Here is a 12536-nt window from a genome sequence, read left to right on the forward strand (position 1 = left end):
GATACCCAACTTTTCCTTTCGACCCCAAACCACCCCAGTGATGCCCTCAACGTGATGTCCCGGTGCCTGGAGGCGGTTCGGGTCTGGATGGGGAGGAACAGACTCCAGCTCAACCCCGACAAGACTGAGTGGCTCTGCATACCTTCATCCCGGGTTTATTCGGATGTTCCACCTCTGGCTATGGGGGGTGAACTATTACCCCCCGTAGATAGGGCTCGCAACTTGGGAGTCCTCCTAGATTCACGGCTCACCCTGGAAGACCATATAGGAGCTGTGACTAGGGGGGCCTTCGCCCAGGTTCGCCTGGTGCGCCAGTTGCGGCCCTATCTTAGCCGGGATGATTTGTGCACGGTCACTCATGCGCTCGTGTCCTCTCGTCTAGACTACTGCAACGCTCTCTACATGGGGCTGCCCTTGAGGACCACCCGGAAGCTCCAACTGGTACAGAATGCAGCCGCGAGAGTTGTGTTGGGAGTCTCCCGATACTCCCACGTTACACCGCTGCTCCGTGAGCTGCATTGGTTGCCAGTTGTCTTCCGGGTGAGATTCAAGGTACTGGTAACAGTGTTTAAAGCCCTTCATGGCATGGGGCCGGAGTACCTTAGGGAACATCTGCTGCCGGCATCAAGCTCCCTGCGCCCTGTGCGTTCCCACAGAGAGGGCCTCCTCAGGGTGCCACCGATCAGAGAATGTCGATTGGTGGTCCCCAGGGGGAGATCCTTCTCTGTGGGCGCGCCGGAGCTGTGGAATCAGCTACCGGTAGAGCTCCGGATGGCGCCCGATCTTCGCTCCTTTCGTCGCGATCTCAAGACGTTTCTGTTTGTTCAAGCCGGCCTAGCCTGATGGGGATTGGTGGGGTTTTTAGTCTTGTGTTTTAATTTTAACTTGGTGTTTTTAGAACTTGATTCCAATTGTTTTAATATGGGCAATTATTTAATCTTGTTTTAACGTTTGTATTTAGTATTTTATTCTGCCCTGTGAACCGCCCTGAGTCCTCAGGGAGAAGGGCGGTATATAAATATTATTAAATTAAATTAAATTAAATTAAATTATTTTGAATTATAGCTTCTGTTTTATATAAAATTGAATGTGCTATTGTCAGAGATTTCAGTCTCATTCAAATGTTATTGTTCACTTCTTGAGAAACCTGAAATAAATTATTTCTTAGCAAAGAAAGAGTGTTAAATAGCTTAATTTTTGTTTTGTAAGAATGATACAGTCTCAGTTTTTATTTTCTTTTAGAATATTTTTATTTTTGTATAATAATAATAATAATAGTAATAATTTCTACATTGCTCATCTTACCTATGTGACAATTGATAGTAGTTCTAGTCAGAACATGCTATATAGATTTTTGTGATTTTCAAAGGGGATGATGTTTTCAAAAACAGTTCTTGAAAGAGATTCTCACATTTATTTTTATTGTTATCGTCTAGATAGGTTTCAGTTATGTTAAGTCCATTGATCAGGGAACCCTGAATGGCAATAATAGGTCAGTAAAAAAATCAGGTGAAAACATTTTGATATATTACTCCAATATTTTGTAAAAAATTATAAAAATTGTTATGTATTTCTGTCTTTCAGATGCCCAATACCAATATATATCTCTTTTTAAAAGTACAACATATTGATATCAATATCAATAAACATTTCCTATTATCAAGAAAATAGTAACATAATTTTACATATTTAATTATTTTTTAATTTCAGTTGATTTGATTTGATTTTATTAAATTTATATGCCGCCCTTCTCCCTGAGGACTCAGGGTGGCTCACAACCATAAAAATTAAAAAACATAAAGTAAAAAATTTAAAAAAGAATTAAACAATAGATGCAAGACAATTTAACCCAGTAAAACGCCTAATTAAAAAACGTAGTCAGTCCAGGCCCGCTTGTTGGAACAACCAGGTCTTCAGGTCACGGTGGAAGGACCGAAGGTCAGGGGCCGTCCGCAGCTCCGGGGGTAGTTCATTCCAGAGGGTCGGCGCACCCACAGAGAAGGCTCTACCCCTGGGGGTCGCCGGCTGGCATTGCCTGGCCGACGGCACCCTGAGGAGGCCAACTCTGTGGGAGTGAACCGGGCAATGGGAGGTTGACAATGGCAGCAGGTGGTCTCACAAGTACCCCGGGCCTAAGCCATGTAGGGCTTTAAAGGTTATTACTAGCACCTTGAATCGCACTCAGAGTGTAACCGGAAGCCAATGCAGCTCGCATAGGAGTGGTGTAACATGGGAGTACCGAGATACTCCCATAAGCACCCGCGCGGCTGCATTTCGCACCAGTTGAAGCCTCTGGGTGCTCTTCAAGGGCAGCCCCATGTAAAGAGCATTGCAGTAATCCAGGCGAGAAGTGATGAGGGCATGGGTAACCGTGCATAGGGCATCTCGGTCCAAAAAGGGGCGCAACTGGTTCACTAGGCAAACCTGTGCGAAGGCCCCTCTGGTCACGGCCGTTAGATGATCTTCCAGATTAAGCCATGAATCCAGGAGGACACCCAAGTTGTAAGCCCTTTCTGAGGGGGGCAATACCTCCCCCCCATCAAAAGAGATGGAACTTGTTGGACAATACGAGATGCTGGTATCCACAGCCACTTGGTCTTGGAGGGGTTAAGCCTGAGCCTGAGCCTGTTCCTTCCCATCCAGACCCGCACCGCCTCCAGGCACTGGGACATCACGTCAAGGGCATCACTGGGTTGGCTTACGGTGGGTATCATCCGCATATTGCTGATACCTCACCCCAAAGCCACAGATGATCTCACCCAGCGGCTTCATATAGATGTTAAACAGGAGGGGGGAGAGAACCGACCCCTGAGGCACACCACAAGTGAGGGGCCTCGGGGTAGATCTCTGTCCCCCTGCCAATACAAACTGCGAGCGGCCCGAGAGGTAGGAGAACCACCGTAAAACAGTGCCTCCCACTCCCAACCCCTTGAGCCGTCGCAGCAGGATACCATGGTTGATGCTATCAAAAGCTGCTGAGAGGTCAAGTAGGACCAGGACAGAGGAACAGCCCCTGTCCTGGGCCCACAAGAGATCATCCACCAGTGTGACCAATGCCGTTTCCATGCTGTAGCCGGGTCTGAATCCGGACTGGTATGGGTCCAGATAGTCCGCTTCATCCAGGAATTGCAGGAGCTGATGCACCATCACACTCTCAACAACCTTCGCTACAAAGCGAAGGCTGGAGACAGGACGGTAGATATTCAATGAGGCCGGGTCCAGAGCAGGCTTCTTGAGGAGGGGCCTCACTCTTTTAAGGCAGAGGGGAAGATACCCTCCATCAAAGAAGCATTGACAACTGCCTGGATCCAGCCCCGTCACCTCCCAGGTGGCCAAAACTAACCAGGAGGGACATGGGTCCAGTAAACAGGTTGTAGTGCTCAGTTTACACATGATCCTGTCCACATCATCCATAGTCACAGGGTCAAACTCACCCCAAATGGTATGACCAAGACCTGCCCTCTCCACTCCACCAGATTCCGCCCAGTCGGAGTCCAAGCCAGTCCGGATCTGAGCGATTTTGCCCTGCAGATTCTGTACAAATTCCTCAGGCCTACCCTGCAAGGGCTCATCCCTCGGTCCCTGGTTAAACAGTGAGCAGGTTACTCTAAACCGGGCAGCTGGGCGGTTATCTGCGGACACAATGAGAGCGGAAAAGTAGACACGCTTTGCCACTTCCATCGCCACTAGGTAAGACTTAAGATAAGTTCTTAGCTGTGTTCGATCAGATTCGGATCCGCTGGACCTCCAACAGCTTTCTAGGCATCTTTTCCGGTGCTTCATCTCCCAGAGCTCCTTGGTAAACCAGGAGGCCACCTGGGGTCTGCGCTGGGTCAGAAGCCGCAAAGACACAACTCAATCCAAGGCCCCAGAAGCCGCCCTCTCCCAGGCTTCTACTAGGGCCTCGGCAGAGTCGTGGGCAAGGGAAGCAGGAAATGTCCCAAACTCCATCTGGAACCTTTCAGGGTCCATCAGGCGCCTGGGGCGGAATAGTGCATAAGCTTGCACTATTTTTTATAACCATATCTGTCTTTTTATCAGAGAATTTTTTAAAAAGTCCAGACTCAGGAAATGGAAAAAAATGTGTTGTGTACTGGGTTCATTGCTTGAGAGAAGAGACAAGGCGAGTGAGTTCAGTAAGGAACATTCTTTATTTGCTTGCAGGAACTGAACTGGGGAAACAGGGCTGTGAATGAAGCTATTTATACCCTGGCCTCTAGGTGGCAGCCAACAGGTTTAAAGAAACCTATTGCTGCCCTAGAAGCAACCAATGGTGGCTCTGGAGATGGATTGTCTGAGGAGCTGGGAGCCATTAGCCAGCTCCATGCTTAAGCAACCTTCCAGCAATCAAAACCCATGTGATACTCTCAGTAAAACAAAGCCCAATACATTACACCCCTCCCCCCTAGAATGTACACACATTACAGCAACAAAATAAATAAGTACAGCAATTACAGAGTTAACAATAATACAGGACACTTGTATGCACGAGTACAGCATTGTTATACATATTCACTAATACAGAGGCTCTCCTGAACTAGCAGCAATTCAGTGACAACACAACATTACAGCCCAATTATTTTAGTACAAAATCCTGTAAGTACGCAAGAGCTTTGCGATCCCGGCAGCTCCCGGTCTACCAGCTTGCCCACTGGGCTGGGTAGACCAGGGTCACTGAGTCCAAGGGAGTCTGGCTGACTTGTGTTTCTCTGGCTGGCCATTCCAGGTCAGCTCACCCCAGAGTCCATTGTTTGTGCAAAGTTAGCTCAGTGGCTGTATTGTTCGGGTTGACTTTGCCCATTAGGGGACCCATGTTGCACTCCCGGGCTTTGCCCCTCTACGACCACCTCCCCATTGCTCTGACTGCTAGGGTCGTCAGAGCATGTGAATTGTTCAGCCTGGCTGCTGGTTTGAGGCCCTTGAATTGGACCTGGAGTGAAGTCCTCATTTTTTGGCCGTTCTGGAAAATGCTTCCTCAGCTGATCAATATGGCAGCGCACAATCTCCTGCCATCTAGGTTTACTTCGTATGAGAGAGGGCCCTAGATTTTGACGATTTTGCCTGGCACCCACAAGTTCCCATGCCCATAGTTCTGGGCCCACACCCCATCACCTACTTGCAACCCCCTCAGAGGTCTTGGGCAAGAGGCATCTGCTGCCACCCGGTCTGGGTGCAACCTGTCCAGTTTTGTGATTAGTCGCCTTCCCCAGTGCAGCTCTGCTGGGCATGGCATGGTGTGCTGGCAGAGCAAAAAATCTGCCAGTGTGTGGTGCCATTCCCCAGTCACTATGTTCTTCAGTGACTCCTTTGTAGTGCGCACCATTTGCTTGGCTTGCCCATTGCTAGATGGATGAAATGGAGCCGATGTAGCGTGCCTAATGAGGTTAGTACTCAAGAAGGCCTGAAATTCTGCTGCTGTGAACTGGGTCCCGTTATCGGACACTATGATGTCCGGCAGCCCATGCATTGCAGAGTTTCCTAAGCACCTGGATGGTCCTAGCTGTTGTGACTCAGGGCCAGCCTGTGGGTCCGACAGCCGGCTCCGATGTATCGGATGACTCAGATGAGGGGGAGGAGGGAAACGAACCGGCTGATGACGGTTTGGAGGCTTTGCAGAGCCCTCAGCCGGGGACCTCTTCTCAGCTGCGTGAGCCCGAGAGTGCGGAGGAAGATGACCCACAGCTGGCCCTGTTCAAGGACGCCCGACGCAGGAGGCAGTCGAGCAGGAACAAACAAAGAAAGGCTGCGGGACTCCTCGGGAGGAGGCACAGGGAGACCACGCCCTGAGCTCTCTATAAAAGGAGTGTTTGGGGAGGGGCTGGTTGCTGAAAGCAACTTTTCCGCTTGAGAAGACAAGCTCTAGTGTTTTTGTTAACTGCGTAATAAATCTTGGCAGATGCCTTTTAGCCTTGGACGCTCTCCAGTCTCTTCTTTCTGAATAGGGGTTTGCCTTATTACAAGGCCAGAAGAGGGCTGGTTCAGAACACTAGCAGTAGTCATATTCACGATTGACATAATTTCCAGCCATTTAGAGTGGCTGTCGACCACTATAAAAATAGCTATCTCTGAAAGGGCCCAGCAAAGTCGATATGAATCCTTGACCAGGGAGTGTGTGTCTCCTCCCATCTATGGACAGGAGCATGTGGCATTTCAAGCCTAGACTGCTGACACATGTAACACCCATGTACTTGAGCTTCTATGGCTTTATCTAATCCTGTCCACCATAAATAGCTTTGTGCCAATGCTTTCATCCAGACAATACCCAGATGACCTTCTTGAAGTGCTTGCAATACCCTGTCCCTTAATGAAGTGGGGACAATGACCCTGCTGCCCCATAGACAACCCTTATGAGCTGAGAGCTCGTGTCTACATGTGAAGTAGCTGTGGAACTTGAGTCCAGGACTGTTTTCCAGCCACCCCGTGTGAACCCAGGATAGCACTCTACTTAGAATCTTGTCTGCAGCAGTTTCTGCAGCTACATCCCCAGTGTGGAGGGGAAACTCCGGCAAGTCCTGAATAGACAAAATGCAGGCCTCTGGGTCCGGATCTGGCTTGATTTGAGGCAGTGGAAGCCTGCTGAGGCCATCTGCATGGCCCATATCTTTGTCAGGTTTGTAAATTAGCCTGAAACTCTAGGCTGATAAAAAGATAGACCATCTTAACATCCTAGGGGATAAGATGTGGGGTGTCTGTCTGTCTGTAGTAAATAACCCCAATAGCAGTTTATGGTGTGTGAAGACCGTGAAGTCCCTGCCATAGAAGTAGTCATGGATTTTTTTTTATTTCAGCTATAATGGCCAATGTCTCTTTATCAATTTGTGTGTAATTATGCTCTGCGGAGGACAGTGTCCTGGAATAGAAAGCAATTGGGACTTGAGTCCCATCGCTATCCAAGTGGCTTAAAACAGCCCCCACCTTGTATGGGGACTGTTAATCTTGTGTTTAAGAGCAAATGGCACTCTATGAGGTTTAATCCTGACCGGCATTACAGTAGGATCTAGTTTAAATGTTATTGGTGGACCCTTGTAAGTCCCTAGACCTGAGTCAAACACATCTGCAAACTAATCACATACTGTCGCTAGACTTGTGACTTGCGTCTGGTTGATACCGGTGACTTGGATGCCTAATGCATCAAACCAATCGAGCCTGATTAGGCTCGTTTGCTGACCCCTTACTACGACAATGTCCAGGTACCCAGAAAACCCCTTAAATTTGACAGCCAATGTGGCCTCGCCTTTGACTGTGACTCTGGCATTATGGAAGTCGGTCAGAAAATGTCAGATGGCCTGAGCTTGGCCCATCTCTTGCTGTGATTGCAGACGAAATGGAATGTATCAAGTGATATAATGGACACAGCTAAGCCCATGTCCAGCTCCATCTTGCAAGGGACAACTTGCAGCTCTACCTGAAGTCAAAAGTTTGGCTTAATGGGGCAGTGAGCTCCTGTGCAGCAAACACTTCTGCAGCTGGAGCAAAACCCTATGCTAAACTGCCCCGGGGCCCCAGTACCTCTTCTGATCAGAATGTCCGACTGGCAATTCAATTTCCAGTCCTTCTGGTGACCCCTGCAGATGGATGCAATGTCTTCCCACAGGCCTGGCACGTGGCTGTCTGGAACCTATGGTCCATGCGTTGGTGGTGGCTGCCACACCCTGGGCACCTAAGGAAGGGATCTGCCTTGTAAGTCGTCCCTTGTTGCTTGTCGCTGCGACGTTGTTGGTCATCATGTCTTTGGAGATTGTCAACTTCTGTGTTGTCATTGGAGTCTTCAGCATGTTGGGCATCCTCGTGGTGGACGGTCTCCTTGTGCTGTGCTGTTTTGGCGGGCCGCATGGCTCTTACAGCCCCAGCGGTGGCTTTGTCTGCCATGATCTCCTTCAACACGTCTGGGAGTGACAGTCTCTTTGGCAAAGAGTTTTTGTTGCAACTCTCAATTCTGGAGGTCACAGATGAGCCGGTCCCGGAGCCTCTCCTCTACGTCGGAGAACTGGCACAGGTGTGCGGCCTGCCTCAATGCTGCGATGAATTCGGATGTTGTTTCACCCAGCTGTTGAACCCTCTGTTCAAATGCATGGCGCCAAGCAATTACCGACAGCTAGGGTTGGAAGTGGTCGCCGAGCCATTTCTTCAAGTCCATGAACGTTATGGACTCCAATGGTGTCGGCGCAAACAAGTTCTCTGCAATGTCAAAAGTGGCTGGGCCGCAAACACATAGGAGCGTAGCAGCCTTCAGCCATCCTCGGTGACTTGGTTGGTACGGAGATAGTTCTCGACCCAGTATAGGTATGAAGACCATCTTTCTGGGTGAGCTATGTCAAATTCTTGCAGCTTTCTGACCTTCGCCATTTCGGGTTCGTCTTCACGGCTGGGGCTCATCGTCATCTTCTCCTTCTCCGTATGCCCTGGGACTGATCCTCAGGGCTCATGGTCGCTAGCGTGGCTGTGGTAGGCGGGGGGGGATTGCTTTCCTGCCAGGCACATTCTGGCTTCTCCCCTAGTGACTCTTAGCTCTGTTGAAGGAGCAGGATCCCATCCTCGTCACCAGGGTTGTGTACTGTGTTCATTGCTTGAGAGAAGAGACGAGGCGAGTGAGTTCATTCAGGAACATTCTTTATTTGCTTGCAGGAACCGAACTGGGGAAACAGGGCTGCGAATGCAGCTATTTATACCCTGGCCTCTAGGTGGCAGCCAATAGGTTTAAAGCAACCTATTGCCACCCTAGAAGCAACCAATGGCAGCGCTGGACACGGGTTGTCTGAGGAGCTGGGAGCCATTAGCCAGCTCCCTGCTTTAGCAACCTTCCAGCAATCAAAACCCACGTGATACTCTCAGTAAAACAAAGCCCAATACGTTACAAAATGTTTTACAGATTTTTATTGTCTCTTCTTTTTATCGCAAAGATGGTGTGATTAAGCATAAGAAACATTTTAACTTATTTCCATTTTTTTTCTGAGAAACTATGATGAAATTCTCAAATATATCAGCTGGTATAATTTCAGAGGAATCAACAATCTTTTTGATATAAAAATCAGAGCTGAATAAATAGAATGAAAAATAATTATTATACCAATACAGTAATGAATGAGAATGTAGGGATCTTTGGTCCTATCATTAGACATAGTGAGGCCAATAGTTAACCCTAGACATTAGGAATTAACAATGGGATTTTGGTATCTAAGTTTATGATCTCAAAACAGTTAAGTCCTCTCAGAAGCAATTTAGATAAATATAGATAAATAGATTGGATTTTTACTGGTTCCAACATGAAAACTCCTTTTTGTTGCAAAGTTAAATCTCTTTCTTTTGCAATTCTTAAGTGTGAAGAGATTAGTTCAGATAAAGGTAGTCCTTAACTTGGTCTTCAAAAATTTAAAGATTCAACTCTCATAAGCAGCTTTGACTTGGGCTTGGAAACACATTTAACCAGTATGATCCAACACATGAATGAACTGGATGTGCTTCTGAATGGTTCTGGATTGTCTACAGCAGGGGTGTCAAACTCGCAACGTCACATGACGTGTTGTGATGTATCGTGACTTTTTCTCAAATGTATGCAGAATTTACTATTATATATATATATATATATATATATATATATATATATATATATATATATATATATATATATATATATATAGCTGAAGCAAGGGCAAGGCACAATAATGAAATTATTAGCCAACATCAACAAATGTAAATAATTATTACATTCAAATTATACAAAACTGTTACCTTTTGAGTAATGATTATGTGCTACTAATGTTATTGAACATATTTATGGTAGATACATTTGGTGGTATTAGCCAGTAAGTCCTTTATAAGAGTTCAATATATGATATAAAATTCTATATCTATTATCCAGTATGAAACATGAGATCCCACCATAAAAATCCCTAAAAATCTTGTCATATTAAATTCAAATGTAAGATAGTTTGCAGAACTGAAACAATGGCTAATGTCCATTAGGCATATCTGTGAAGGAAAGCTAATTTTGATGTTTTCATTTTCTTCTTTTTGTCTGTGCAGAAATAAGAAATGGAAATTTGAAGGCCATTTTAGGACTGTTTTTTAGTTTGTCTCGTTATAAACAGCAGCAGCACCAACAACAGCAGTACTATCAGTCCTTGCTAGAACTACAGCAACACATCTCTCATTCTCCGAATCCTCCTGAGAGTGGCCAATCCAAAACCCAGCAAGATATGCAGTCCAGGTAGGTCAGATTACCTTCCTTAATCTTATTGTACCTGAGATTGCTTTCTTTATGCAACAAATCTTTTCAAGCTCCTCAAAATAAAATTGAAACCATGAAGCCAATGAAGTCTTATCTCGAAATAAGCTTTTTATAAATATTCAAAGAACTTTAATTGCTTAAAATAGTTCACGTAAACTATTATTCATATATTTTAGGCATTTAACTTCTTTTTTTCTCCCTTGTTAGCAACGAGATGAAACTGGCTATTGGAAACTCACTGCTTAAGCTGAAGTCCAATAATGCTTCATTTGAGGGAAGCTTATTTTAATGAAATTAGTAAATTAGTAAAGAAGATAATCCTGTTTTTTTCTTGAAAGAATAAATTCTTAATTTCTGGTTGTTGAACATAACAGAAAAAAGTATTTTGTTCCTCTATTTTTGAATTGCTTTTGTTTTCAACCTAAAGTAAAGTGGTTGTGTTGTAGAAACTGAACCAATAGGAATTTAGGGTTGTCTCTACAGTTTGGGGAACATTCCTTTTTCTCCAGATAGTTTTATCATTAAAGGGTTTTTTGTACTACGACTGTAGATGAATGGTATATGTTGTATGAGAGGTAGGTTACAAAGCAAAGCATATTTTTTTAACATCATGAAGCTCCACACAAACCAGCTATTGCTATCTAAATACAACAATCAGATGGCAGGAATGGCACTGCTATTAAATATTCTAGCACTTAGTGGATCAGTTATTTTTTAGAAAAAGAAATATAGACTTTATAAAACAGAGAAAATATCATTGGTATAACCAAACAGTGTTTCCTCTGTCAAAAACAAATATCTTGTTCTGTGTAATTACACATTTAGAAGTTGAATAAAGGTTTTTTAGCTAATTTCTTTTTCTGTTAAGCAATAACACAATCTATGATTATTATTTTTAATTATAGGTTTTTTTTGTGTTCTGACATTCAAAATCTTAATGTTACTGTGAATCTTTTTCTTCACATAGAAATCATTCAGATAAGAGCATGGATTGAAAATAAACACATACATTTTCTGTTGGTTTTACTTATAATTATTCATATAAAGGATAGTGGTGTGATTTTAACAGTAACATGGCAAGCTTGCTGGACTGTGGTGGGATTAAGAGTTTTAGGATTTTAAGTTCATGGTTCAATGAAGAAAAGAGTGTTGCAAAACTCTTGCACAAATCTCTTGCTGGTTTTAAATTCTTAGTGTATCAACCTTCCTTTAAAATGTGTGGAGCCAAAACATACATGTTAGAATGATTGTATGAGTAGGAATTTGCTTTTTTAAAACTAGCTGAACTGTATATATATATATATATATATTCATTTACCATACTATTTTCATGTATTTTCTCACCTGGAAAAGAACTAATTCTTCAATATTCTTTAAAACAAATGCCTTTTAAACTAACTGATTTCTTTTCAAAGGACAGTTACATATGATCTCTGGCTTGACTGAGGTTTCCTTTTAAAGTTCCAGATACAGTAGATAAATGGGGAGATGAATGGAGAGCAGTAATGTTTGGAGAAATTGAAAGGACCCGTGAATGATGCAAAGACAAAAAGGGGGGGGGGGGAGGTGGAACTTTTAAGTATATTCACTATATGTTTAAAATGATTGATGTGTCAAATTTAATTATTATTAATTTAACATCATTAACATGCACTTTTTGATATTCATAAAATTTATTTCCTATAATGTCTGTGTTGGTGTTTCTCAAACTTGGCAACCTTAAACTTTATTACACAACCTGTGATCTAGTGGGTCACTGTTTCAGAGAGATTCCCTTACCTAAACAAAGAAACAAAATAACTATGGGATGGCAAAAAAACACACACACAACAGTGGGAGTGGGAACAATTTCTGTTGTTCTGTTGGTTTCCTAATTGAATTTCCTTGTGGGAAGGTGGCAGGAAACATCAGAAATCCTTCCTTCCTTCCTTCCTTCCTTCCTTCCTTCCTTCCTTCCTTCCTTCCTTCCTTCCTTCCTTCCTTCCTTCCTTCCTTCCTTCCCCCAGGTGGAGAGTGAGTGAGGGGGAGTGTGGGTCAGGAATGGTACCTGGTACCATCTGAAGGAATGAGGGATTGTGAAACTGGTCTGGGAAATTGTAACAGCATTAAAGATTGAGATAATGTGACTGTAAAAGCAGCACAGCAGCAGCCAGTAGCATTGAAACAGTCACAACATCCTCAAATTTCATTTTCCTTCGGAATCATGGGTCACATTCTGTAAGTTATCCCATTTGAGCTACCTTGGTTCAAATTTTGTTGCACTATCGTGTTCTGTTTTGCCCAATTAAAGGTCATGACAAGAAGAGAT

At 44.4% G+C, this 12536-nt stretch overlaps 1 protein-coding gene across 2 annotated transcripts in view; it reads left to right on the top strand.

Moving 5' to 3' along the window:
• The window catches only part of NAV3 (neuron navigator 3), a gene marked incomplete at its 5' end in the record, with an annotated part of 246791 nt that overhangs the window by 92208 nt on the left and 142047 nt on the right, over window positions 1-12536 (top strand). For both annotated transcript variants that reach the window (XM_081330387.1, XM_081330388.1), the window contains one exon: window positions 10024-10207. In XM_081330387.1, coding sequence (XP_081186513.1) covers window positions 10024-10207 — 184 coding nt within the window. The remainder of the gene's footprint in view (window positions 1-10023; window positions 10208-12536) is intronic.

The sequence above is a fragment of the Vipera berus genome (genome assembly GCF_964194415.1).
Source record: "Vipera berus genome assembly, chromosome: 6".
NCBI lineage: Eukaryota > Metazoa > Chordata > Lepidosauria > Squamata > Viperidae > Vipera > Vipera berus.